Source organism: Bos indicus x Bos taurus, chromosome 4 (assembly GCF_003369695.1).
Source record: "Bos indicus x Bos taurus breed Angus x Brahman F1 hybrid chromosome 4, Bos_hybrid_MaternalHap_v2.0, whole genome shotgun sequence".
Taxonomy (NCBI): Eukaryota; Metazoa; Chordata; class Mammalia; order Artiodactyla; family Bovidae; genus Bos; species Bos indicus x Bos taurus.
Genome location: NC_040079.1, coordinates 57,698,665 through 57,725,988, shown reverse-complemented (window position 1 = coordinate 57,725,988; position 27,324 = coordinate 57,698,665). Strand labels below are relative to the sequence as shown.

The following is a 27,324-nucleotide window of genomic DNA, read 5'->3' as shown; positions in this document are numbered from 1 at the left end:
TTAACTGCAGGAGTAAAGCCAGATTGGGGTGATGACAAAGAGCAGGGTGGGACTATAAGAGTGGGGGATCACATAGGAGTGCAGGTCACCAGAGACGAGAATATCAAGGAGCTGAGAGGTTCAGTGTTAGAAAGGTGCTCAAGTTAGTTGTAGCAATGGTAGGAATTAAGAGGACTGGGGACCAGGACTAGAGTAAATGGTGCTGCCTGAAGAGAGAAGCAATGATGAAAGGTAAAGATGGCAAGGGCCCCGGAGGAGCTTTCCAGAGGCAGAAAGGAGATCCAAGGAAAGAAGCGGGTAGAGTTAATGAGGGAATGAATCTGTCATAGGAGAAAGGACCTCTAGAAAGAGCCAAGATTTAGAGACTACTGAGATGAGCTGAATGTATGAGGGATGGATTGTTGGCCTCAAGGAGCACAAGAGAAGGTTGGGTCAAGGAAACAGTTTAGCAGGGAGCAGATAAGTTGTGTGATACATCCAGTTGCTTATCCTGGAGAATGGGCTCAAATACTGACCATTCAGTGTCCAAATGAAACCATCCCCCACCTTATCTGCATCCGGAGGCAGGTGAGCATGAGGCTCAGGCTATGAGTCATCAAAGTCCTGCTGGATACAAGCAAGTCTCTGCCCAAATTAGAGGCTAATGGTGGAATTCATTGGCTTCCAGTGTTTCTAAGTCCACCTGGGTGTGTTTGTGGGGCACTGGGGTGGTGGAGTGGAGGGTAGATGGGGGCAGGTATGCTCAGCATCCTTTAGCAAGTAGTCTGCTCAGTTGCAGAGAGATCTGGGGGCTATGAGACACAGAATCCATGTGTGAGCACTCTAAGCATTTCATGCTCCAGTCTTTTTAATCTATTTATTCCTTAAATTAGTTGTTTCTTCCCTTTCTCATTCTGAAAAGGATTTAAGGTGTTCCTATTAGCACTTACTATGGGCCAGGCACACAAGGGTTTCAGAAACATGCTGTTCCCTCTCTATAATGTGTTTTCCAAGCTTCCTTCTGTTTAAGAAAGATCTATTGTTCCAATAATGCCTAGACAAGTTTCATCTCCTCCCTGAAAACTCCTAAATTGTGAGAGATGTGGTCTCTCCTCTTTGTAACTCTTTCAGTACTTAGGCTCTGAAACACACATTCTCCTGCACAATCAAATGTGCTCCTAGCTTACCCTGCCTCTCCATCTAAACTGCAAGCCCTTTGGGGATGACGACTTTATCTGAATTTTTAATGTCTCTAAAATCCACTAAGACACCAAGGACACAGTAAGCCCTCAGTAACAGGAACTGCATTTTAGGGAGACATGCCCCTCTGTAATGGAGTGTTTCTTGATGATGCACTAGAACTAGGACTAATAATGAACTTTCCGAGTTTCTCAGGAACACTCATTGGAGTATGAACAGTTTAAATTACAAGGTCAGTTAACAGAAAGACAGAAGATAAAACTTGAAAACCAATAAAGCAGCAACTTACATTTGTTCTCACCAGAGCCTAAAGGAATACATTATAATACAGTGACAAGTTAATGTTGGAGCTTTGTAGAAAGTTGAATGTTATACAGATGTACTTTGTTGCACCCATTTAGGCTTCTGTAAAGTTCTGTAACCTTGGTTACACAGGTTCCTCTCTTTATATGAGCAACCACTGAGGGACACAGCTGTCAGAATCTAGAACTTGAGCCCCAGACACTTCTGCAAAAGATCAAGTGACTTGCTCTAAAGAAACGAGAAGTAAATGCCACACTCAAGATTCTCCTTTTGCTCTCTGCGGGTATGAGAGGGAGTGAGAGGAAAAGGGGGACATTTGGGACTTTTAAATAGGGCTTTGAAAATGTCAATGGAAACAAATAAGAAAATTGGTTCCCAGCAGCCTTCCTTTGGCCAAATTTTACTTTTTGTGGTTCTTTTAACAGTATTTCCCTGGTCTCTATAATATTGCTAAACTTTATTTGGGGGCATTTACTTGTCTTTATTATTCTATGCTCATTTCCTTCTTTTAATCTCTTATTTCTCCATCCCCAACATTTTTCACAAAATTACTTTTTTGATTAAAAGTTTTTATTTCAAATGTCCAAAATGTAGCTTTTAGTAAGAAAAGGATTGGGCTTGTACCTTGGTGACCAGATGAGGAATTCACGTGTGGTTGTTCTGTGGGGTTTCTTTTTCTTAAACAAGAACAAAAACTTATTTTTTATTCATTTGGCTGCATCAGGTGTTAGCAGCAGGACGTGGGATCTAGTTTTCTGACCAGGGATTGAACCCAGGCCCCCCTGCTACTAGACCACCAGGAAGTCCTGCTCTGTGGGGTTTCTCTCAGAATTGGTCTGCTTTGATCCAGTATTTCTATAAGGTCACATAAGGAAGCACTTTCCTGGTACATCTGGAACTCCTGGGGAAAAAGGCATTAAAGGTGGTCAGTAAGTGTAATACTTAATCTATATTCATTATAATCTTGAGTTAATTCATAGGATCATCTGCCCACAACACACTTTTTTCTTTTTAAGTGCAGCTTTCAGTTCTCTGTCTCTCTCTAGCATTCACCACTATGTGGCAGTCCTTAGCCTAAAGATATGAATACACTGCACTGCCTGCTCTTGTGCATCTCAACAAAATGAAATCTGGCACATAACCTTCACGACGATTCCATTTTCTGCTCTACCACCCTCCCTGTGTGAAGCAGCCTTCTTTCTTGGGGGAGGGGAGAGAGAAGTAAGAGGAGTTGCTTACCATTTTATATAAGCTTAACGATCCACCAGATGGTCCTTATTTTTAAAGATGGTCCTTATTTGTAAAGCATGTGTGGCAAGCAGGGAACTTCAAGGGGAGGAGCAACTGCTCAGGCAGCTGAGAAACTTGCAGCCCAGAGAGGGTGGGACTGGTTGGAAGATCACACAGCTGTCCCTGTTCAGCACTCTACTCCCCTGCATCTTCACATCCATTTTGGACTGTCAGCCTCAGGCTTTGGGAGGACAGAGGACTTACCATCCTCCATATACGGCATCCACTGCTTTGGACATTTACTGAGCAGTTACTGTGATGGAAGACGGTAAAGCGTTTGCCTACAATGCGAGAGACCGGGGTTCGATCCCTGGGTCGGGAAGTTCCCCTGGAGAAGGAAATGGCAACCCACTCCAGTATTCTTGCCTGGAAAATCCCATGGACAGACGAGCCTGGCAGGCTACAGTCCATGGGGTCGCAGAGTCGGACACGACTGAGCGACTTCACTTTACATACACTGTCATATTTATTTCTTTTTTACAGATCTGTAAGGTAGACATCTTTATTACTCTTAGGGATAAGGAGATGGAGACTCTAAAAGGTCTGGTAACTTAGCCAAGGTCACAGGGCTGGTACATGTCAGACCAGAGGCTGAAATATGGCCTATCATTAGCCTGTGTCTTGACTGATACACTAGACTGCTTTTCTCTGGGATTTTCCACTTGGCAAAGGGACTCAGCACTGGTGGAACTGCTCAAAACCCACTGCGTGTGTCTTAAACAACAGGTGTTTCTCTTTTAATTCAGTTTAACAAACTGTCACAGTCAGGCTCTGTGGGACAATATGAGGCTGATAAGTAGAGCTTCTTTGTCCTCTAGAAATTAAGAGACCAAGGGAGAGGAGGGCTGCTGCTGCTGCTGCTAAGTCGCTTCAGGCGTGTCCGACTCTGCGGCCCCATAGACGGCAGCCCACCAGGCTCCCCCGTCCCTGGGATTCTCCAGGCAAGAACACTGGAATGGGGTGCCATTGCCTTCTCTGAGAGGAGGGCTGGAACTAAGTAACTGTCAGGTGCACTGCAGAACACAGCATAATTCATCTTCATCTGGTTGTTATTCCCTGCATTCATTCCCTCAATCACTCATTTATTCATTCAACAAGTGTTTTCTCTGGCAAAAACGGTACCAGTTGAATCCAGAGGGTAACACACTGGATCATCTGACACATTATTTCAGAATCTAAGATTTCTGTAATATCACTTCAATAATTTTTTAAAAAAGAGTCTAAAAATAGTTGTTCCCTGCTTCGATGAAAGACAAGTGAAAATTTAAACTCAAAAAATATAGAATATGAGGGATTACTAATTAGCATGGTGATTTTTTTCCCTTTACAAAATAATTGCCCTTAAAAAGGCATAACAGTGAATGAATGCTGATATTAACTTCCTTAAATAACGAAATCACTGGACAAAAACACTTAAGGGCAAGGATCCATAGCCACGTGAAGCACCTGGAATTACAACGGAGATAATGATGTGGTTTCATTTACAAAACTGGAAATTGAGGACAATTTTTTGGAACAAGTCCACTGGACACTGCAAGGAAAGAAACTTATCCACGCGGCTGTAGGGTTTTGTGCAAAGAATGCAAACGTGGGGTGGCGGGAGAAGGGTGACTGGGATCTGCCTAGTTTTCCTAGTCTTCCTAGGCTCCCTTCAGTCATGCCTTCCGCTTGCGACGGGAAAGAAAAATGGGTTTTCGACTAGTTTTGTGTTTTAACGGCAAGTAAAGTTTTTCTGCTTTCTTTCAAGCCACAAGGTTACAGCATTTGAAACTAACAGAACACACTTGTTGATAACTTTTTCTTCTCTGTCCATTAAATTTTGTCACTTCCTACCCCGGTTCTTCAGTTTTAATGTCAGGCACACACTTGCGTCTCGATCCTTATCAGCTCCCCTGGAGGTACTCTGATGCCATTTTAAATCAGGGTGCCCTGCTTGTCGCATCCGTCAGCGCGGGAGCTGCTTTCAGCAGCATTCTAAACTGAGAGGCCACACGTCGTGGAGTAACGTGATCCAGTGGCTCTACTTTGTTAGGTTCTTTTTCCAGCGGCTGAGCCACCGAGGCGCCAGAGCGCTCGCACAGCGCCCCCGCGCGGTTATTCCCGAGCGTCTTCCCGCCCCCGCCCCCGCCCCCGCCCCACCCCGTCCAGCCGCTCCCGCTACGAGCTGCTGGGGCCACGCGGGCTTCCCCGGGCTCCACTTTCAGCCTTAATCGGGTCCGAAACTTCCACCAGCGGCCCCCTCCCCCAGAGGGCCCTTTCTTCTTCCCGGCCGTTCCCAATGGGAGGGACAGCTGCTCCCGGAAGGCGGTTCGTGCCCTCGCCTGGCCGAGCCCCGTGCGGGTCCGAAGAAGGGCACGGGTCGCAGGGCGGCCCCAGGTCGGCCCCCGCCCGCGCCGGAAGTCCGCGCGTGCGCGTTGGCCGGCCGGGAGCGCGCGTCCGGCGCGGAGGGGCGGCGGGAGCGGGGCCGCGGCAGCTCACAGTGTCCCCGCCCCCGCCCCCCGGCGTTCCGCGGTCGCCGTGACAACCGGAGCGGCGGCAACGGCGGCAGGCGCTCGAGTCCGGCGCCGCCTCCCGGCTGCACCGCCAGCAGGCAGCCGCCGCCCGGCCTTGCAGCTCTCCCCGCCTCCCCGCTCGCGGGGAGGGACCGGCCCGCCCTCCGCCCGCCCGCCTGCCGGAGAGTGAGCGGCGCCGGGGCCGCCCCGCCAGCCCGGCGTTTCCCGGCCGCCGTCCGGGCGCGCGCAGCGAGCGGGCGCGACTATGCCAAGATGGTCCTGCAGGCGCGGAACAAGCATCGGGAGGCGGCCCCTAAGCCGCCCCAGCCGCCCCGCGCCTCGCAGTCACCGCTGAGGGGGTCGCCAGATGTCGGCGCCGGGGAGCCCGGGCCCGAGCGCGCGCCCCCGTCCCCTAGGCGCAAGGGCGCCGCGGGCAGAAAGGGGCCCAGAGCCGAGTCCGCCGCGCCACCCGCCGGGGGCGGCCTCGGGGGGCGCTTGGCGGCCGGGCTGCGCGGGGCGCTGGGCCTGCGGCGCTCGGGGCGCGGCCGAACCTGGACCACGCTCCTGCTAGGTGAGCAGCCCAGCGCGCGGGCGCCGCCGGGACGCGGAACTTTGAGGCGCGGGCCCCCTCTACCCTTTCTCTCCGCTCTCCTCTCGCTTCCGCGCCGCCGAGCTCCGCCGGTCGGTCTCCGCCAGTTTGCAGCCCTCTTCGACTTTTCCTGGGACGTCCTTACCTCTTCTTTCACTCCCCCTCCCTCAGGCTCAGCCTTCCTCACTCCTTTTCTACTTGCTCTCTGTCTCTGCTTAAAAAAAAATGGCCCCGAGATCAACAGCTGCCCGGCCTGGCTGCGAACTGGCAGGTCTGCGCTAACCAGACTCAGGCGCTGTTGATTGGCGCGGACCGGCCGCCTTCCCGTTATCTCGGCCCCTGTCCGGGAGGACGGTTTGCTTTGGGTTGGAAGCGATTCTGCTGAGCTCAAAGCAAAAGCTCGTCCGCTGTTCTAGAAAGTTGCTAAACTTATCATTAAATTTTAGCGTGCCTTTTTCGTCTTGACTGCAAACACCGCCGATGGCACTTTGTGATTCCCCTCCGCAAGTACTTTTCAGGTCGCGTTGTGTTTGGGGCGCCCAAGCTGGGACCCTGCTGACCTAGCAATGATTGGTATGGAGGGCTCTCCTCCTCATCCACTACGTTGACCGAACGGATAATGTTGTAATGATGTGCTGAAAAAAATAAAGTTGAAACATTCGCGTGTTGTGGAACGACTTCAGGTTTCCTTTGTTTCCTGATTGACATTCTGATAAGGCAAGTTATAGCAGTTTGAATGATAGGCCTGATTTTTCTAAGTCGGCTAGTAAAAAGATGTAACACTGCCTTTCCTATATAATGTCATTAATGGACTTTGGCTACTGAATTATTTAATTCTTTGTCCTTTCTAATTCCCTTAGTGATATCAAAGAATTTGGAGTTCAGTATAGATCAGGGAATAAAATATAGCATATCAGCCTCCCCTGAGATCACAGGCACCACCAGAAGCCACTCAATTATAAAAAGCCACAGTCATCACACACACATTTTAATGGATGCAAATAGGTTGATATTACTATAGGGGTACTTTTTTTTTTCTATGATAGATTCAAGCTTAGAAAAATTCAGTATTTTCAGTATATTTCTCTCTTTTTTCAGTAGTGAGCGTGAAAAATCTTGTCAATGTGCAGGTTAGATAAATTCACCTTGGGGAGGCAGCATGGTACAGTGGATGAGACAGAGGCTCCTGATCCAGTTCAAGGTGTTTAAGTTTGGTTTAAGTTTGAAGTTATTTCCTTTGTGAGTGTTGCCTTCTCTATGACACAGGATTATCACCTGCCCTACTTACTCCAGGGCATGTCCTGAGGAGCAGAACCCAAAGGAGCTGGGGTACAGCATGGCTAGACAGTTTGTATCTAAGCATTTAATAATTTCAGTTGCTATTATAAAAGCACATGCATAATACTGATTTGATATCTGGTGACAGGATGAAGGGGGCTTCCCTGGTGGCTCAGTGGTAAAGAATCTGCCTGCAATGCAGGAGCCCCTGGAGACGTGGGATTCAATTGCTGGATCTGGAAGATCCCCTGGAGGAGGAAATGGCAACCCACTCCAGTATTCTTGCCTGGAGAATCCCATGGACAAAGGAGCCCGGTGGGCCACAGTTCATAGGGTCCCAAAGAGTAGGGCAGGACTGAAGCGACTTAGCATGCACCCAGGACAGGATGAAATTGCCCCCCCCTCCTCCCCCACTATCTGCTGTAAACATTAACCACTTTGTAGCAAAATATGGAATGGTATCACTCCTTCAGGGAGGTTACGGTAACAAACCATAGAATATCTGTTGCCATTTTTGTCCATATTTTCTTTGGTCCTAATTGCATTTCTTTTGAATCTTATATTGGATGGCTTATATTTGGATCTAGTAATGCCCAGACCTAAGTACAGTTTTGTATTACTATCGCAGTGTGGCACTTTGGGTATTAGAAGGAGGTACAGTGAAGGTCCCACAGTTTTGGATGTACTTTGGGCATTGCGGCCATCAGATGGATGGAGGTTGGATGACCAGATCAAGGTCTAGAGACTTTCTGTCCTTGATAGCTGTTTACGTGGGGCCATAAGGCAGCTTGAAAGATGGTTCTGGAGAATACTCAGACCTGGGATGTTTAGTTCTTTCTCTGGATCTGTACTTTCAGATCCATGAAAAGGAGCAGGGTTTGGACATTTTTGAAAGCTGCCTCATTTCACTCTTCTTTCCCCTCCACAAATCAGTGAGAGTTGAGCTGACATGGTGTGGTTTTTTACTACAGTATTTTGCTATGACAAAAATTGCTTCATTTATGTTTTGGAAGAAATTTTAACCATTTGGTTCTCCCTGACAGAAGCACGTCTTTTAAAGAGAGACTAACTTGGGGTTCCTAGTCTCTCATCTCCTCCACATGTGCAGAGCAGTGGTGGGAAACTCACTTCTTGTCAAAGTGGCCCTTTCCACTGTTTAGCAGTATAAGCTCTGTTAAAAAAAAAAATCCGTTTTATTAAACATGTCTTTCTTTTAGGTACTGTTTACTATTTAATGGTAACAGTCATAAGGTTTTTGAAATGTTTATTTTTAGAAGTTTCAACTCAGTAGCTCCCTTTATCATCCAGGGGAGGCAATGGTGTAGTAGAAAAAACGGAGTGTTTCTCCAACTTTTTTGACCACAACCTTCAGTAAGCAACATAATTTCCATTAAACCTGCTCACACTTGTGAAAATCCAACCCTGTACATTTATGCGTCTGTCTGTCAAGCTATTTGTGTATGTCAATGTCCTGGCAGGAAACGGATTTAATAAGTGGCCTGTTTTCAGAAGTATGAGCAGGTTTAAGAAACCCACAAAGGACACTGAAGCACCAGGGATTGTCACCAGTGGGAAGATGCTACCTCTTCTGGACTTGAAGTGGAAAGGGAGCTCCCTCCAGAGCTGAACCCAGGGAAACCTGTGCAGTGGGGGCAAGATCACCCAAGAGGAGGGATCCCAGACACTCCTGCCCACCCTCTGATCTCCCACTGGTGCCTCTCACTGGCTGACCTTTGGCAGGAGGCCCAGCTGAATCATTGTGTAAAGTCAGCCTCCTGGGGCTGGGAACAAGACAGAGAGGGAGGAGAATGAATCTGAAAAGGGAAATGGAGACTAAGGATCAGTATGTACACAATATTTAAAGTTAAAAGGTCATGTACTGTACTCACCCTGTAATATACGGTACACTGTGATTTTCTGTTCTGACCTTTTTCAAAAATGCTGTTTGTAAACAGCCTTAGAAGAACTATTTGCTGATTCTGTACCTGTTTCAAACTTGTTGGTGCCTGAGCTAAGCATACAGCTTCTCTGAGTCTCAGTCTGTACACTTATTAAAATGGGAGGCCTGGACTAGACTAGTTCTCAATCTTGCTTGTACACTAGTGTCACCTGGAAACTTAAAAAAAACCCTGACAGCTAAGCCACAGTTCAGACAAATCGGAATCGGGTGGGATGACGTGGAAGGAGGCATCAGTAGCTTTAAAATCTGATGTTCAGCTTCCCTTAAGGAACAGTCTGTCCCTCATCACAGGCTTCCCTGGACAGAAAAGCCTGGTGGACTATGGTCCATGGGGTCACAAAGAGTTGGGCATGACTGAGCATCTGGGTATCTATGTCCTTCATCACAGAACTGACATTCCTACTTGGCAGCAGTCCCCTGGAACTAGTGTAACTGCCCCTCCCCTCTTTTAAATGTGGACACAGACAACAAAGTTTGCCAAGGTTTCTTTTAATTTCTGTTGTTTTCCCAACATGGACTGTGGGCTGCCGTTTATCATCTGATATGTCTGTTGTGTTAACTGGAGATTCATGGAGATGGTGAAGACTAGGGATGTGGTGAGGGGACAGATTTAAGGGAGAAGGTCAAGAATTCATTCTATCTTGGACATGTTACCTTTGAGACATTGTGAGAAGTCCAAGTACAAATGTCAGGTAGGCGAGGGACATAAAAGGGCTGAGAGGGAACCTAAAATAGGGAGTCTTCAGTAAATGCTGCTACTGCTGCTAAGTCGCTTCAGTCGTGTCCAACTCTGTGCGACCCCCATGGACTGCAGCCCACCAGGCTCCCCCGTCCCTGGCATTCTCCAGGCAAGAACACTGGAGTAGGTTGCCATTGCCTTCTCCAATGCATGAAAGTGAAAAGTGAAAGTGAAGTCACTCAGTTGTGTCCAACTCTTAGTGACCCCATGGACTGCAGCCTACCAGGCTCCTCCGTCCATGGGGTTTTCCAGGCAAGAGTATTGGAGTGGGGTGCCATTGCCTTCTCTCTTCAGCAAATGGGTAATACTAAATTCTTGGAAATTGGTGATAGCATTTCTGCATATGTGTGGTTCACTGTGTACCAGGCATAGTTCTAGCTACTTTAGATTAACTGACTTATCTCAAACTCATTTAACTACTAACTCAGTCTTTACCATGACACTGATTGTCATACCCATTTTACCAAATGGGGGATGTGAGGCACACAGATGTTAAATAACTTGCCCAAGGTCACCCCTGCTGCTGCTAAGTTGCTTCAGTTGTGTCTGACTCTTAGCGACCCCATGGACTGCAGCCTACCAGGCTCCTCCGCCCATGGGATTCTCCAGGCAAGAATACTGGAGTGGGGTGCCATTGCCTTCTCCAGGTCACCCCTAGAACGTGGAAAGGTCAAGACTTGAATCCAAGCAGTATGGCTCCAGAGTTCATGCTCTTAAACACTACTTATAAACATTATAGTTAATCCCATAAAAAGCAGTCCTCTTTCATAGGAAAGATCAGTTCTCCATGGATGATCTTTCATTATTCAAGAATCATTAAGCAGGAACAAGTTTAAAAACCAGAAGAATTAATTTTTAGAGTACATAAATCTACAACTATTGTAAGTTTTATTTTTGGTTTAATACTAATTTTTATTTTCTTAGCATTATTACTATTTCCCCCCACCCCCCCTCGTAAGTGCATTTAAGAGCTCATATATCTTCATGTTGGCCTGGCATATTTCCTTATATTTGATTTCCTTTCCAAAGTAACAAATTTATCAAGTGTGTTTTTTAGTACTTTGACTACATGTAATTGATTCTTGGATGGCATTTTGTAATTTTAATCATAGCAGCAAATGTTAACCTACTAGCATAATCACCAAAATCAGTCACAGAAATTCTGAGTGATTCATTGTGGTGACCAAGGGTTTATCTTCTAGTTTACAGTAGCACCAACTATATCTTAAAATGAAGTTTATAAACCATTTGGCCAGTAACTTATGAAAACTTGCCATCTTGACAATCTTCTCAGATTTTTAATTTGAGAATATTGTTTTAATTGAGAAGAATGAGGATTTATTCTTATTTTCACACCAGCTCCAATTTGCCTAATAAGCTATTGCTCTACGTTGTGTTTTCCCGTTACTTCCTGCAGTAACCACTGCTTTTTGTTGTGCAGCCTTTCAGTGCTGCAAATGTCACAGATCAGACTCTTTTCCCCATGTTTTCATACTGATCATAAAGTACTTACATAACTAGCAGAGTGCCACTGTTTTCTAGTATGTTTAAAAGTTTTTTGTTTTTTTTTTAAATAAGACTGTTTTGCCAAAATTTTACTTTCATATTGGATTCAAAGGATTCATTAACAAAAGAAACCACTCGTTCCTCACAAATAAACAGTTTCAGTTTTTTTATAGAAGATTATTTGACTTAATTTAAATGTATAATCATTAAAAGAAAAATAGAAACAATAGAAAGAAGTAACAGCGTATACCTCACCAAATTGGGCCAACCTACAACCCAGGCTTGAACAGTGCTGGCAAGTCCCAAATGACAGCAATCTGGAGTCCCAGTTGGGAAAAGGTCCCAGGCAGTGTCCACTCCACCAGTGAGACTTCAAATTGCAGCTTTGGGAGCTCTTGCTTATAATCTCAGGCTGCACACTGATTTCATGCAAAAATGCAGCTCTGATTTAACTTTTACCATGCTGTTTTACCTTGTGAGTCATAGGATTTTGTTAGACAGTGAGGGGTTGGCCAGACCTCCAGGGGCTCAAGAGTTCTAAGACCTACTCCCTTTCTTATCTAAAGTGTTTCCTGACTCACTGTGCTTGCAGGCAGGCATGGAATCTGGGCAGTGTCCAGGGAGGTCAGAAGAAGGTCTGAGGCCTGGTCTCCTTCTGAAGCCTGAGCTTTTTAATGTCCTTCCTCCATTTTAATGTCCCTAACAAAAGACCTGATTTCTCACTCTTCTCATCTTTGATCTCCTTGGAAGTTTCATGAAAATCTAAAAAGTTAACTGCTGGAATTTTATATACGAGGAAACTTAAGTGAGACAGGTGAATGGCCTGACATCTCTTGTGAATTCACTGAGTGAAGTCAGAGATTAAAGTTAAGGTATGTTGGCTTCTTGGGGCTTCCTGGGTGGCTCAGTTATAAAGAATCTGCCTGCCAGGCAGGAGACTCAGGTTCAATCCCTGGGTCAGGAAGATCCCCTGGACAAGGAAATGGCAATCCATTCCCGTATTCTTGCCTGGGAAATCCCACAGAGTCATCTTGTGGGCTACAGTCCATGAGGTCACAAAGAGTCAGATGTGACTTAGCAGCTAAACAACAGTTATCTTGACTTGTTTGATACATCTGTCAAATTGTAGGTTTCAGATCTATAATCTAAGGCAACTGTCAAAGATACTGTAATGGGAACATATTTAGTAGTTCCAAGACCTAATCATATGTTCCAAGACCTAATCACTTTTTTAGCGAGAGTTCTACTTTGGTGGCTTATGCTCATTTAGGGAATTGCTCTGTTTGTTAAATCCTTATGGTCAACCTGTCAGCCTCTGTTTTGTCTTTGCATAACTATTTTTTTTTTTTGGAAACTACTAAATTTTGAATTGTTTTTGATTGGTTGGTTGGGATTGTCATTAAAGAAAGCAGAGCGAAATATTAAAAATCAGTGTCATAGTTTTCTTAATCGTTTAAGAGATAAGCAAAACGTGCTACCCAAGAGCAGTTTGAAATTTGGAGAGAATACATAGCCTTGAGAATCCATAGCTGTAACCTTAAAACTTAAGTGGCTTATTGATTAATGAACTTGTTAAAATCTCTTGCTTCATATGATGGGCCTGGGGGTGTACTGTGTATATATGGATCTTTTTTTTTTTTCTCTAGGGAAGAGATGCAGCTTCTACATTTTTTTCCTGTTAGATTTACTAAAGCTTTACAGTTTCACTCTGATTGCTGAGAAGCATTTAGTGAGCCTAGCATGTTATTTCAGGTGTATATTTTATCCTGCTACTTGTTCTTTAAAAACTGAAATGCATTTTTTTTCAGTCAAGAGAAAATTACTTTATTAAAATTGCTAATGTAAGTTACTGTTAGATTTCTGAAATATTTTTGTCCATGTTATATGAAGATATGATTTTAAAAGGAAGCTAGAATTTATTGCTTTAAAAACACATGTATTGGGTAGTTGTATTAAGATTGTCTACTTTAATATGTGTATATACATAAATATTTTTAATGTTTGGCTTCTTCCCTGGTGGCTCTGACAGTAAAGAATCTGCCTGCAATGCAGGAGACCCAGGTTCAATCACTGGGTTGGGAAGATCCCCCAGAGAAGGGAATGGTTACCCACTCCAGTATTCTTGCCTGGAGAATTCCATGGACAGAGGAGCCTGGTGGGCTATAGTCCATGGGGTCACAAAGAGTCAAACACAACTGAGCGACCAACACACTTTAATATATGTGTATACATAAAGATTGCCAGGAGAAATAGCAATAACCTCAGATATGCAGATGACACCACCCTTATGGCAGGAACTAAAAAGCCTCTTGATGAAAGTTAAGAGGAGAGTGAAAAAATTGGCTTAAAGCTCAACATTCAGAAAACGAAGATCATGGCATCTGGTCCCATCACTTCATGGCAAATACATGGGGAAACAGTGGAAACAGTGTCAGACTTTATTTTTTTGGGCTCTAAAATCATGGCAGATGGTGACTGCAGCCATGAAATTGAAAGATGCTTACTCTTTGGAAGAAAAATTATGACCAACCTAGATAGCATATTGAAAAGCAGAGACATTACTTTGCCAACAAAGGTCCATCTAGTCAAGGCTATGGTTTTTCCAGTGGTCATATATGGATGTGAGAGTTGGACTGTGAAGAAAGCTGAGCGCCAAAGAATTGATGCTTTTGAACTGTGGTGTTACAGAAGACTCTTGAGAGTCCCCTGGACTGCAAGGAGATCCAACCAGTCCATTCTAAAGAAGATCAGTCCTGGGTGTTCTTTGGAAGGAATGATGCTAAAGCTGAAACTCCAATACTTTGGCCACCTCATGCGAAGAGTTGACTCATTGGAAAAGACTGTGATGCTGGGAGGGATTGGGGGCAGGAGGAGAAGGGGACGACAGAGGATGAGATGGCTGGATGGCATCTTTGGACTTGGGTTTGGGTGAACTCCGGGAGTTGGTGATGGACAGGGAGGCCTGGCGTGCTGCGATTCATGGGGTCACAAAGAGTCGGACACGATTGAGCAACTGAACTGAATTGACTGAACTGATACATAAATATTTTTAAAGTGTGAAAATTTACATTGTATAATTCTCTGTTTAGAAGTCTAATTTTTATACTCTTTTGGAGGGGGTGGTATTTACTTTCCATGTTGTTTTCATTCACTTCAAAGTAAACCTTTGTCCTTGATTTTTAAATTATTTCTCAGGAGTTTTCTCCTTTATGCCAGTACATCCTTTTGGTTAAATGTGCTTATTAGCATTTTTATTCTGCTTGAGCTTCCAATGAGAAGAAAACCAGAGTCATGAAACTCAGGCTTTCCTGGAAGCCTTGGTTTATCCTAGTCATGCGACCTTGGGCCTCATGGGAAAATAAGAGCCATTTTTTGCCTCAAAAGGAAGTCTGGGTCTTTTTGCTTAATCTTTGAAAGTGCTCAGTGAACTACAACTGATAAATAGGTTTATTCATGATAATTGAAATTTCTTAATTTTTCCCTAACTGTTGTAAGATACTATTTTGCTCAGTGTCAGATATATGGAGGAGATTCAAATTAACTATGGTCAACCTTACAAGTATAATTACGTAGACCACTGTGAATTCTTGATCTTATCTAGGAGCTATATGGTTTTCTTCCAGTCATGACTGAATTTTAAAGTAATCCTGCTTCTCACTTTGGGAGTCAGTGTCTTATTAATCAATTGAGTATGTTTTTTGCCTACTGAAACAAGAAAACAAATTAAAAGGGTCAAACCTGCCAAGGCTTTTTTTAGTTTGGGGAGCAGAAATATCCAAAAGGAAAACAGAAAATAATCATGGAGGCCCTTTGGAGAATCTGAAGTCCTTATTAGTGTTAGTAGTTGTAGCTATTGTTGTTATTCAGTCGCTAAGTTGTGTCCGATTCTTTGCGACCCCATGCACTCTAGCCCACCAGGCTCCTCTGTCTGTGGGACTTCCCAGGCAAGAATATTGGAGTGGGTTGGCATTTCCTTGTTCAGTGGATTTTCCCAACCTAGGATTGAACCTGTGTCTCCTGCATTGGAAGGCAGGTTCTTTACCACTGTGCCACCAGGGACATCCCCAGTTGTAGCTATGTGGAGTTATTAAATGCTAGGAGTAGAGATAACCAAGTAAAAACCCTCATTTCACATTTGATGAAAATTAAACTGAGGCTAAATAAGTCATATGAAATCCCAGGAATATTTCTTCTTAGAATGTAAAGAAGAATTTGATTCTTAATTTTAATTCTTTCCCTTTCTTAATTATAATTCTCAGCTGTCAGGATTTTGACAATTTTTTCCTTCAGAATACCTTTTGAATTTGTTTCCCTTTTCATAACAAAAACTGTTAAAAATGTAGCTTTCTAAGCCCCAAGTGAGATCTATTGCATCAGGATCTCTGAGAGTGGGGGCTCAGGGATGCAGTCTTAACATGCCCCACCGCCATCAGTGTTTTCATCCGCGGCTGCACGTTAGAATCATCCCCAGTACCAGGTCTAGCAGTGTCCAAGCTCCGAGATGATTCCAGTGTGCTGTCAGTGTTGAGATATTGCCCTTAGAAGTGTTTATAAATCAGCTCAGGGGTCTGGGGATCTGGAATGGGACCTGAGAGTCTGAATTTCTGATAAGCTCCCAGGTGACCTAATTATTGCTAGAAAACATGTGGAATACAAAGCAGCCAATTCTTACATTTTGTGAACATGTATGAATATTTTGCTCCAGCCGTTTCTGTACCAGTGATCATTAACCTTGACTGTAGATTAGAATCATTCAAGTATTAAAATAAGAAAACCTGGAGTTTCAGATTTAGGCACCCTGGATTAATACTCAGACATCTCTAGTTTTATTTAGCAACACTGATGATTCTAATGCAATCCCAGGGTTTAGATCACTTTTGCTCTATGTTGCTGCTTTATGATGTTCTTTCTAAATCTTGCTCTGTTTCTTTACTGACTGAAAGTGCTTCTGAACCTTTTTTTGTACATCGTGGCGCACAGTAAAAAATGGTAATGTTTGTGTGGTGTGAGTGTGAGAGTAAATGGTCTCTTCAAAATGCAGATATTTCTGGCCCAGGGGGCACTCTGCTGGCTCCGGTTCTTGGTACCACTGGTTGAGGAGCTATGACAATACCCGCGCCCCCACCCCCTCATCCCCGGCGCCACTGGTGTTCATAGAGCTCTGAGAGCCAGACACGCTGTATATATAGTGAGTGAGCCTTCAGTTGACACCTCATTATTGTCAGTATCATGTGTATTCTGTATCGTCAATATTAGTGATGGGAATTCTTTTGCTATGTTGGATCAGAGTCCACATCCAGCTTTATTGTAGCTGTCTTTTGGCTACTCAACATAAATCCTTACCTAAGTTGTAATCATGTCCTGAAATCCAACCTCTCCCCCTCACTTCTGCCCACCCAGTCCCACTTTAATAAACCCTGCCCTGAGTGGCCATTATTGATCTGCCTTCTCAGATTTCTTACGGTTCATAGACTTTGTGCTATTTACTTGGGTGCGGGTGTTCTCTCATTATTTTATGTACCTAAATCTTATCTCTCAAAGATTTTATCTTTAAAGGTCCAGATGTTGGCTTATATTTCAGTCTCAAGTACTCCAGCATAGGGAACTGTGATAAAAGTAATTTTGGTGGAAAGTTTTTACTTTCGCTTTAGGTTTGAAGGATTCATGAACGAAAGAGTGCCTTACAAACACATAAACAATTTCAACCTTCTATAGATTATTTGACTTAATTTAAATATACAGTCATTAAAAGAAAAAAATTAGAAACAATGGAGAGAAGTAATAGCATTGTTGTTCAGTCGCTGTTGTGCTTGATTCTTTGAGTCCCCATGAAACGCAGCACACCAGACTTCCCTGTCCTTCATTATCATATATGTGAAACATACATGTGTAACAGCAATACATCACCAACATCCAGACTTGAACAGCGCTGGCGAGTCCTGAATGAGAGCAATCTGGAGTCCCAATTGGCCCAAGGTCCCAGGCAGTGGCCAGACCGTGGGTGAGACTTCAAATTGCAGCTTTGAGGGATCCCGCTTATAATTCCAACATACAAACTGATACCATCATTAGTTTGCATACAAAAAAGCAGCTCTGGTTTACTGTCTTTTACAATGCTGTTTGTTTCATCTTGTGAGTCATAAGACATCTTAGACCCTGGTAGCAGGGAAGAGGGGGTTGGCCAGACACTTAGGGGCTCAAGAAAATTCTAAGACTTACTCCCTTTCTTACCTAAAGTGCTTCCAGACTTGCTGTGCTTGCAGGCAGGCATGGATTCTGGGCAGTGTCCAGCAGGTTAGAAGCAGATCAGAGGCCTGCTCTCCTGCTTCTGAAGCCTGAACAAGACTTCCTCCATTTTAACTTCCCTAACAAGGTATAATGAATTTTCCTGGTGTCTCAGCGGTAAGGAATCTGCCTGCCAATGCAGGTGACACAGGTTCAATCCCTGGGTCGAAAAGATCTTCTGGAGGAGAAGATGGCAGCCCACTCCAGTATTCTTGCCTGGGAAATCCCATGGACAGAGGAGCCTGGCGGGCAATCTGTGGGGTCGCAAAGAGTCAGACACAACTTAGCGACTGAACAACAGCAATACAACAAGCAAGGTTTAATACCTATTGGCAGAACAGGCTTCTCAAAATACCACTTTTGAATTCCTTTAACTTTGAAGGATGAATTAAGAGTTTCAGGCATACTGCATAATTAAAGTGAAAGTTGCTCAGTCATGTCCGACTCTGCAACCCCATGGACAGTAGTCCATAGAATTCTTCAGGCCAGAATACTGGAGTGGGTAGCCTTTCCCTTCTCCAGGGGATCTTCCCAAATCAGGAATCGAACCAGGGTCTCTTGCATTGCTGGCGGATTCTTTACCAACTGAGCTATCAGGGAAGCTATCAGGAAGCATCATTAAAATACTAGGTGTTTCAGAGGATCGTTGCCCTATGCAGCCTATGTGAAGGGTGTGTGGTGGGATTAACCAGAAAAAGGCCAGAATGTGGGCTCCATGGTATGAGCCACGGAAAAGCCAGTGGGACTTCAGACATGGGGAGGAGATGCTTAAATCTTTATGTTTAGAAATCAACTTCCTTCTCTAGGAAAGACTGTTGGTGTGAAACAGGTAGACTACTTCCTAGTGACTTCAGCTTCTGAAAAGAAACTTTTAAACTCTGAATGGTCCCTTGAAAACAACTGTTATAACTAATTAGAAAGAGGTTGAATATGGAACTTGTCAAGATTGGTTTGAAAATCTTGTCCAGTGGATTTAAGAAGAGTTCTTAACTTCTTTTTATGTCATTTTGTCACTTGGGCATTAGGGAGGCCAAAACTGCAGAGTGCTTTAAGTACGGATTAACCTCAATTTAGGAATAAGTTGTATTTTTAAATTTTGCAAGTCATTTTGGACTTAGAATGTATTTCTCCATATAAATATTGTTACACGATGAAGTCATCAAGTGCATGAAGATTGAAAGGGAGGCAGCTCTGTCACTGGAGAGAAACTGAGGCTCTGGAGGGAGGCTGCGTTCAGGTTCTTGCTTGGAGGGAATACCCTTTCAGAGGCCCAGTTTTTCATCTGTAAAATGAGAATAAATACAGGATTGTTGTGATACTCAAGAGAGCTTGTGAAGGTATCTGAGAATTAAGGCAAGTCCTAGTTATGAAGCCCACGTGTAAGGGATTCAGTGTAGGGTAGGCGGGCAACCGTAGTTGTGGCTGGAGTTCTGTGGCCGGCAGGTTGTCACAGAGGGGTGAAGGGAGCCACAGCACCCTGGCTCACAGCTTTACAGTTCCTGCTCTCTGCCTTGAGAAGGAGGAAGAGAGAAAGGACGGTGGGTGTCCAACTTTAGTGTGCAGGAGACTCGGCTGAGGAACCTTAGGAAAGCGGGTCGCGGAGCTCTACTTCCGAGGAATCCTAACTGGGTGGGTGGGTGGGAGGGTCTGTGGAAGAGACCAGGACTTCTGAGTCACCTGCTGGGGCAAGGCGACCTGGAGGAAGGGAGAGACTGCCAGAGCTGGGGAGAGAGATCTGGGGGATCTGCTGGTTGGAGAGGGGATGGGATTTAGGAGCCCTCGAGGACTGAGTAGAACAGCATGGAATAACCTCCTGTCTGTTTCTTTCTCCATTCCTTCTGCCCTCTTCACAGCAGTGAAACGATACAGGCCATGCATGCGGTGGGGAGCAACGAGGGGCACCCCCTCCGCACTTTCTGAGCTGTGGCTGGACAGAGGAGTGTCAGTGGGAGCAGAGCTGGGGCAGGCCTCTGGAACTCCACTGTGCTGGGGTTCAGGACTGAGAACCTGGAGGCTTAGGCAGCAGGCTGCACCTAGGCAGAGGGTCTGATTTGCACTGATCACAGGGACTCCATTTTTGAAAACAAAACAATTACATGCACACTGTGTTTGTGTGTGTGTGTATAGCTAACTGTCAAAGTACATTCAACTTTGGTTTATTATGTGGACATGATTTAGGATTATTTAATTTTCCCCCTTAAATGCATTAATTCAGCATTTGAGTCGGCCTTTGTTTTCAGCTTCTTGCTAAGTACTACTATGGTAGAATTCAGTAAAACATTGTTTCTCCCCTCAGGGAATTGCATTCTATTTTGTTTAAACAAGATTCTAATAACTGGAGAAGAATAATTTTCAATGAAGAAGCAGCTCAAATCCTGTAAGGCTGAAAATTGATGTAATGTGACATATAATCTGGTACGAAATTTCTTTAATCATAAAGTGGAAGGAGTGGCCAGTTTAGTTTCAGAGTATTGGTAATTTGCGTGCTTCCAGCAAAACTTAAGAGCCTTACAGAATTCTCAGCCACAGGATTGCAGTCTTTTGAGTTAGATTACAAAGCAAACCTTCACTCTTTGAACACCATTTTTCTCATAGAATAGTTTTGGAATTTTTGAAAGCTTTTTTTTTTTATGTTCTGATTTTTAGAATGACAAAAATAACATACGAGTTAAACTGGAAAAATTGGTTATCAACTTTGTGACACTCCCAAAAGACTATACACAGGATTAATAATCACCAGAATATATTTAGAGAAAATCATAATCTTTTCTGTAGGCAAGAAGGCATGAAAAGCTCTTTGGGGATGTTTTAAGAAGTTTTTGTCATTGTATGTCTTTATGCTTAAATTATGTGCTCACAAGGCAGTATCTGCTTTACTTACTGGGGTTTTCATTTTCAGATGACATATACATAGAATTTACCTCAATTGAATAAATTAAAGCATAATTCTATACTTTTATATAAAAATAGCTTCTATAAAATACGCTGCCTGTATCAACAGATGAATTGTAGCCTTTTTTTTCTTTTTTCTTAAAATAATAAAAGAAAGATGGAAGGGGAATAAGATACTTTAGGGTAAGGAGGCCTTTGTTGCAGCCCTTCCGTCCTCCACAAGAGGCCACACAGAACAGGGGTCTTAGGTCAGAATTCCTGCTTCCAACTTCCCTTTCTCTGTTTATCCGCTTTGTTTCTTGGGCTAGTTTCTAAAGTTCCCTGAGAATCAACTTATTATCTATATGTGTGCTGGATGCTAAGTTGCTCAGTCCTGCCCACTTTCTGCAACCCCATGGGCTGCGACCCTATGGACTGTAGCCCTCCTCTGTCTGTGGGATTTCCCAGCAAGAATACTGGAGTGGGTTGCCATTTCCTCCAGGGGATCTTTACCATCGAACCTGCACCTCGTGAGTCTCCTGCATTGGCAGGTGGATTCTTTACCACTGAGCCACCTGAAGCCCTTATTATTTGTATACCAGGGAAGTGTTGGTACTTAACACGTAGGATGCTTGTGAGGACTTACTATGTTAGTTCAAGTAGAGCACTTAAAAATGCCTGGCAGGTAATAAGAATTCAAATGTTAGCTGCTTTATTACTACTACTGCTACTAATTAACTATTGTTATTGTTAAATTGAAATGAAAACAGAAATTTAAAACATTGGACAGTTTATGAATCAACATTGGAAACTGAAAGAGGGTCATTCAGATGCTGAGAAATCCAAGAATTGACTAGTGTTGCAAGGATTGAATTAAAGGAAGGCACCAAAAGGACTTTGTGTCTTCCTTCTGAGAAATTATAGTATTCTGAGGGAGCAGAGAGCTGATGATCTTGAAAAATCATATGTATTACTGCAGAATTGTGAAGGTCAGAGGCTAATTTAAAGGCATAATGTAAAATGCCTTTCTGTTAAAGTGCCCAGAATAGTTTGCCCTCTTTTGTCAGAATTACTTAGTATTATTCTAGAAGTTTATTATTATTGTCACATGGGAAGAATAAACTAAAATAGTAAAATTATTAAACAGGAACAAAATTATCTTTTAAAAATATTACTTAAAATGGAGAATTAGAGATGATTAGAAATAGAGATGAAAAAAACCCTAAAAGAATCAATTGTATAGCAAAGGAAATACATTACAAATAAATACACTTCAAAAATAAATACATTAACAATATCCAGTGAAGTATAATGAAAACAAAATTTCATATTTATTAGCAGGAGAAAAAGTGTTAAAACTCCCAGGAAAGACTTAATAAGAAATATGAGTTAAGTTTATATTATTAGCTCTACTGATAGGAGTTTTGTCAGGGGCAATTGAAAAGAGAGTTGGAATAATTGAATCTATATGTTTATGGATAATAACATATATGTGCTGTAAACATGTAGATTCTTCCCATATTTATTTATCAATGCTGCTGCTAAGTTGCTTTAGTCGTGTGTCTGACTCTGTGCGACCCCATAGACGGCAGCCCACCAGGCTCCCCCGTCCCTGGGATTCTCCAGGCAAGAACACTGGAGTGGGTTGCCATTGCCTTCTCCAATGCATGAAAGTGAAAAGTGAAAGTGAAGTCGCTCAGTCCTGTCCGACTCTTAGCGACCCCATGGACTGCAGCCTACCAGGCTCTTCCATCCATGGGATTTTCCAGGCAAGAGTATTGGAGTGGGGTGCCATTGCCTTCTCCGATTTATCAATGATGTCAAAATTATAATCTCTAAAGGATTACCAAAGTATAAGTGTAACAGTTCTTCAGCATGATAAAGGTGGTATTTACATTCTATAACAGAAGAATGATTTATTCAGGACATAATAGTTGAGACATTAATAAAATAAAGCCCAAATTTTATTATGGTGGTATGACATCTTTAAAGGAAGTGGGTAGTAGATTGCTCAACAAGAAATCAAAGTTTCAAAAGATCAAAGAACCCTTTACAAACAAATGTCAAATGACAAACCTAGTTAAATATTTGTAGTTTCAATGATCTAGAAAGAGTAACTCTTTGTCTTTTGTAACCATTAGTGTCTTCTAGGTAAAATGAATTTTAAAATTTTAAATAGAAATACCTCTATAAAAATAAGACAATAAGATCTGAGCTGTTTGTCTTTCATTTCTAAGAGTATTTCATACTTGGTTTCCTTGTAGTTATTTAATCAGAAGCCTACAATAAGATGAATCTTGTGATATGAGAATACTGTTTTCTGGATTCTTTTTAATGTGTTCTTTGTACTTGTATAGAAGGCAAACTATTGATTCTTGTATGAGACTGGTTTTATTACCAGTTTTTCTATTTTCTTTTTCCACCTCTTTTTCTTCCTTCCTGTTTTGTTTTAAATTTGTTTAAAAATATTAAAACTTACTATAAAAATTCAGATATTGCAGCATGTATCGAAGTGATAGTTCCTTTTTTCTATCCCTCTCCAGTCCTGTTCCCTGAAGTTACCATATCTTTATTCTTTTGCCTCTCACCATTAGTTCTGTCCTTCTTGCAGTTGAGTTTGTGGAACTTTCCATCCAAACATTTCTTGTATGGTTGTTGGCAAATAATATTAATAGCTCCTCGTTTATTTTGTTGAGTGAATGAAAATTATAGCTATATGCTTAATTCTTTTATAATTTAGTCCATTGGTATTTTAAGCAGAGCTCTGGGACTTTTTTTGAAGAGTCCCCATTCTTTATCCGCTCCCTATGAGTTCAGGATCTACAGTTCCCAGACTTTATCATGCTTATCTTTACAATGTTTTTCTGTAAGGTGAAAACACTTTCAATGCTAAAATAATGATTTACGTTTCTTTTTTCTTGCAGCTGCCTTTGCAGCAGTGTTGCACTGGTAAGAACGTTTTTCTCCTATGGTATATTTTAGGCAGATGTTTACAGCCTATCATCCTATTTCATATATATATGAATAATTCCAGTATAAGGATGAATATATATTACATGCAGCACACTAGTATGAAAATGTAGTTTAATTGATAAATCAGAGCCAGAATAATGCAATTTTTAATAAAAAAGAGATATATTATTAATGAGGTTATATTTGAAACTGTTTAACATTAATATAGTGTTCACATTGAGAAGATTAAGTTTTTTAATCTTCTGGATAAGAAGAAATATGAATTTCATAAATCAGACATTTCTGAAATAGTAACCCAATGACATTTATAGTTTAATCTATAATTTTATTGTTTTTGGCTTATAGTATCATTATTCTGGTTCATTCTAATTTTAAAATCTAATTTGAATGTGTTTTCTTATAGAGAGAAATTTTAGTGGAAATATAAGATATATTGAATGAAAGAGCAAATATGGAGACTGTTGTGTTTGAGTTTTATCACAAAATTAAGTGCAAATATGTAGAGTATTAATATTTTATGTTTGCTTTTAGAGTTTCTTTTAAAATTATACTTAGTATAAGTTTCAACACAGTTGCTTTGTTACTGTTTGTTTTACAGGAGTCATATAACACACCTCTTTGAAAATGATCGTCATTTTTCTCACCTCTCAACATTGGAAAGAGAGATGGCTTTTCGCACTGAAATGGTTAGTTTTCATGTACTATTTTATTGTAGTAGTTTAATAATCTAAATATTTTAGGCTTCTTATCATGGAAATTTTCAGATATTTTAAAGCAGAAAGAGTAGACCCAAGTCCCCCTACCCATTCCTCTAGCTTCAACAACTGAAGACACATAGCCATTTTTCTGTCATCTACATTTTCATATACCCATCTCTTTTTAAAGGAAACCTCAGATACCGTATCATTTCATCTGTACATATTTTTCATGTATGTCTCAAAATAAAGGACTTTTTTGTTAACCACAGTATCATTGTCATACTTGAAAATATTGAAGAACAGTTACTTAGTATCATCAAATATCAATCAGTGTTTAAATAGGCTGGGGGAATGGGCATTTACTAACCATAACAACTCCATAAAGAAGAACTTTAGATGTTCTTCTTTATTTGGCTTTTTTCTCTGAGCTACACTTTACACAGGAAAGACAGGAAAATGCTTGATGCTTTCCTTCTATTACAACTTTTCGGAAAAATGAGTTGCTTCCCTAGCATCTTTTAATGGTGACAAGCAGAGTTTTGTCTTTGGGTGTATGTTTACGGCCTGATAGATTTTAACAGATTTCTTAAACTTACCTGTCTTTTGCTGGTGAGAGTCCTTGCAGTTGGCTCTGTGATTCCTTGATTTGGGATTCCCAGATGGCTCAGTGGTAAAGAATCTGCCTGCCAATGCAGGAGACGTAAGAAACATGGGTTTGATCCCTATCCCTTCCCTCTAGGGAAGATCCCCTAGAGTAGGAAATGGCAACCTGCTGCAGTATTCTTGCCTGGAAAATTCAATGGACAGAGGAGCCTGGTGGGCTATATGTAGTCCATGGGGTTGCAAAGAGTTGGAAATGATTGAGTGTGTGTACACACACACAAACATGTACACACACACACCCTCCTTGATATGACCTCACTAGTATTATGTAGCTTCCTTAACTTTCTGGTACTGGAAGACATTTCCTTTCCAGACCTGGAATCATCCAGTATTCTAAGGAGCCCTGATTCCTTCCAGTAGCAAATGGTATTTAGAGGCCACAATTTTGGTGATAGAGGTGCTCATTGCTAGTATTTTATGCTAGATTGGCCATTGTGCCTAGGCCTTTTTAGTAGATAGAATTAGGAAACAATTTTTTAAAAAGAAAAAATAAATTATTTATATTTATAAATTCAAATTTAGATTAATTACTTTTTTGATATTAAATTTGTATCTCTTCTGTTAGCCTGAGAATCTTGGTTTCACATTACCTATATTTGAGGAATAAAAGTATCAAATATATTGTTAAAAATGATTACTAGAAATAATTTAAAACTTGTTTGTGGTTTTATTTTTGACTTTAATGTATATTCAACTAGGAATGTACAATAAAATTACTATATCTTAAATTTGTTTGAAATCCTTTGCCAACTTAATAATTCTTATATATTTTTTGGATATTTAGGCATATAAACTTTTTTGTTTTAAATTTTAGTTATATAAGATATTTACGTGATTCCAAAATCAAACCTATAAATAAGGTAGGTTGTAGTTTCCTGGGGGGCTGTCATAACAAAGTACTTGTACCTTAGAAGAGCAGAAGTTTATTTTCTCACAGTTCTGGAGGCTAGAAGTCTAAAATCTAGGTGATGGCAGGAACATGTTCTCTCTGAGACTTCATTCTAGCTTCTCATGGTTCTGGCAATCCTTGGCTTGCATTGTAGGTACCATGACTCCAATCTCTGCCTCTGTCTTCATGAAGCATTTCCCCCTATATCTCTGTTTAAATTTCCCTCTTGTTATAAAGATACCAGTTATATTGCATTTGGAGTCAGCCCTTCACATCATGTGGCCAAAGTATTGGAGCTTCAGCTTCAGCATTAATCTTTCCAATGAGTATTCAGGATTGATTTTCTTTAGGATTGACTGGTTTGATCTCCCTGCTGTCCAAGAGACTCTCAAGAGTTCTCCAGCACCACAATTCAGAAACATCAGTTCTTCGGTGCTCTGCCTTCTTTATGGTCCAACTCTCACATCATACATGACTACTAGTAAAGCATTTTTTTCCTCAAAATGGGAGTACTACCATGGTCCCTCTCTTCTGTCTTCACAGCTCCAGTTCTGCAGGGTTCTTAACTTATGCTGAGCTGAGAAGAACCCTTTCTAACACTGAAAGAAGCCTTTTCTAACTCTTCAGTTAGTGTGGGTTATGCTGCTGCGGCTGCTGCTGCTAAGTCTCTTCAGTCGTGTCCAACTCTATGCGACCCCATAGACGGCAGCCCACCAGGCTCCCCGTCCCTGGGATTCTCCAGGCAAGAACACTGGAGTGGGTTGCCATTGCCTTCTCCAGTGCGTGAAAGTGAAACGTGAAAGTGAAGTCGCTCAGTCGTGTCCGACTCTTAGCGACCCCATGGACTGCAGCCCACCAGGGTTTATAGGGGTTTCCTAAATGAGCATGCTCTCTGAGTTATATGACTTTTTAAATGTTAAAGCTATTTTTTAAGCTGTTTTGAGATCAGTTGTTCAATTAAGACAAGGTTATGCTAAAATATGTAAGTTTTTTGCAACCTGAGCATTTATTAGTGACCAGAATCCTGTGAAATTAATTGTAGCTGTTATGTGCGTGATTGCTTTGTTTTTAAAAAACAGTATATTTAAGTTTTATTTTAAGCTAATACGAGGCATAGTAATTATGTACTTTTTATTATAACATGTGCTTGTTTCAGGGACTGTATTATTCCTACTTTAAGACTATTGTGGAAGCACCCTCATTTTTGAATGGAGTATGGATGATTATGAATGATAAACTGACTGAATATCCCCTTGTTATTAATACATTAAAAAGGTTCAATCTTTACCCTGAGGTAAGATACTTTTGCAATTATGATTTTTTTACTTTATAAAGTATTACTTATATTAAATGGTGATTCTAAATCTAAGATCTAGTTCAATATATTAAATTTTATCTTTTTTAAAAATAAATGGATATCTTTTCTTAGAAAGGAATATGAAAAAAATCATGATTAATTTTTGGGGTCTTTAATGATTTTATGGAAATGAGTATTATGATTGCATGGTTTAGAAAATGTGGGAACTAGATTTGGTGTGTTTATAGGTATTACATTACCTTTAACGTGTCATTTGCCGAATACTGTTTCTTCCTTACCTGAGATTCTTCA

General features: G+C 41.8%; 1 protein-coding gene across 1 annotated transcript in view; it reads left to right on the top strand.

Moving 5' to 3' along the window:
* The first annotated feature begins 5,456 nt into the window (after nt 1-5,456).
* DPY19L1 (dpy-19 like C-mannosyltransferase 1) overlaps nt 5,457-27,324 on the top strand; it is a 92,920-nt gene continuing 71,052 nt past the window's right edge. The window contains exons 1-4 of the mRNA XM_027539509.1: nt 5,457-5,835; nt 23,417-23,441; nt 24,064-24,151; nt 26,872-27,009. Of these exons, the coding sequence (XP_027395310.1) occupies nt 5,538-5,835; nt 23,417-23,441; nt 24,064-24,151; nt 26,872-27,009 (549 nt within the window). The 5' untranslated portion in view covers nt 5,457-5,537. The remainder of the gene's footprint in view (nt 5,836-23,416; nt 23,442-24,063; nt 24,152-26,871; nt 27,010-27,324) is intronic.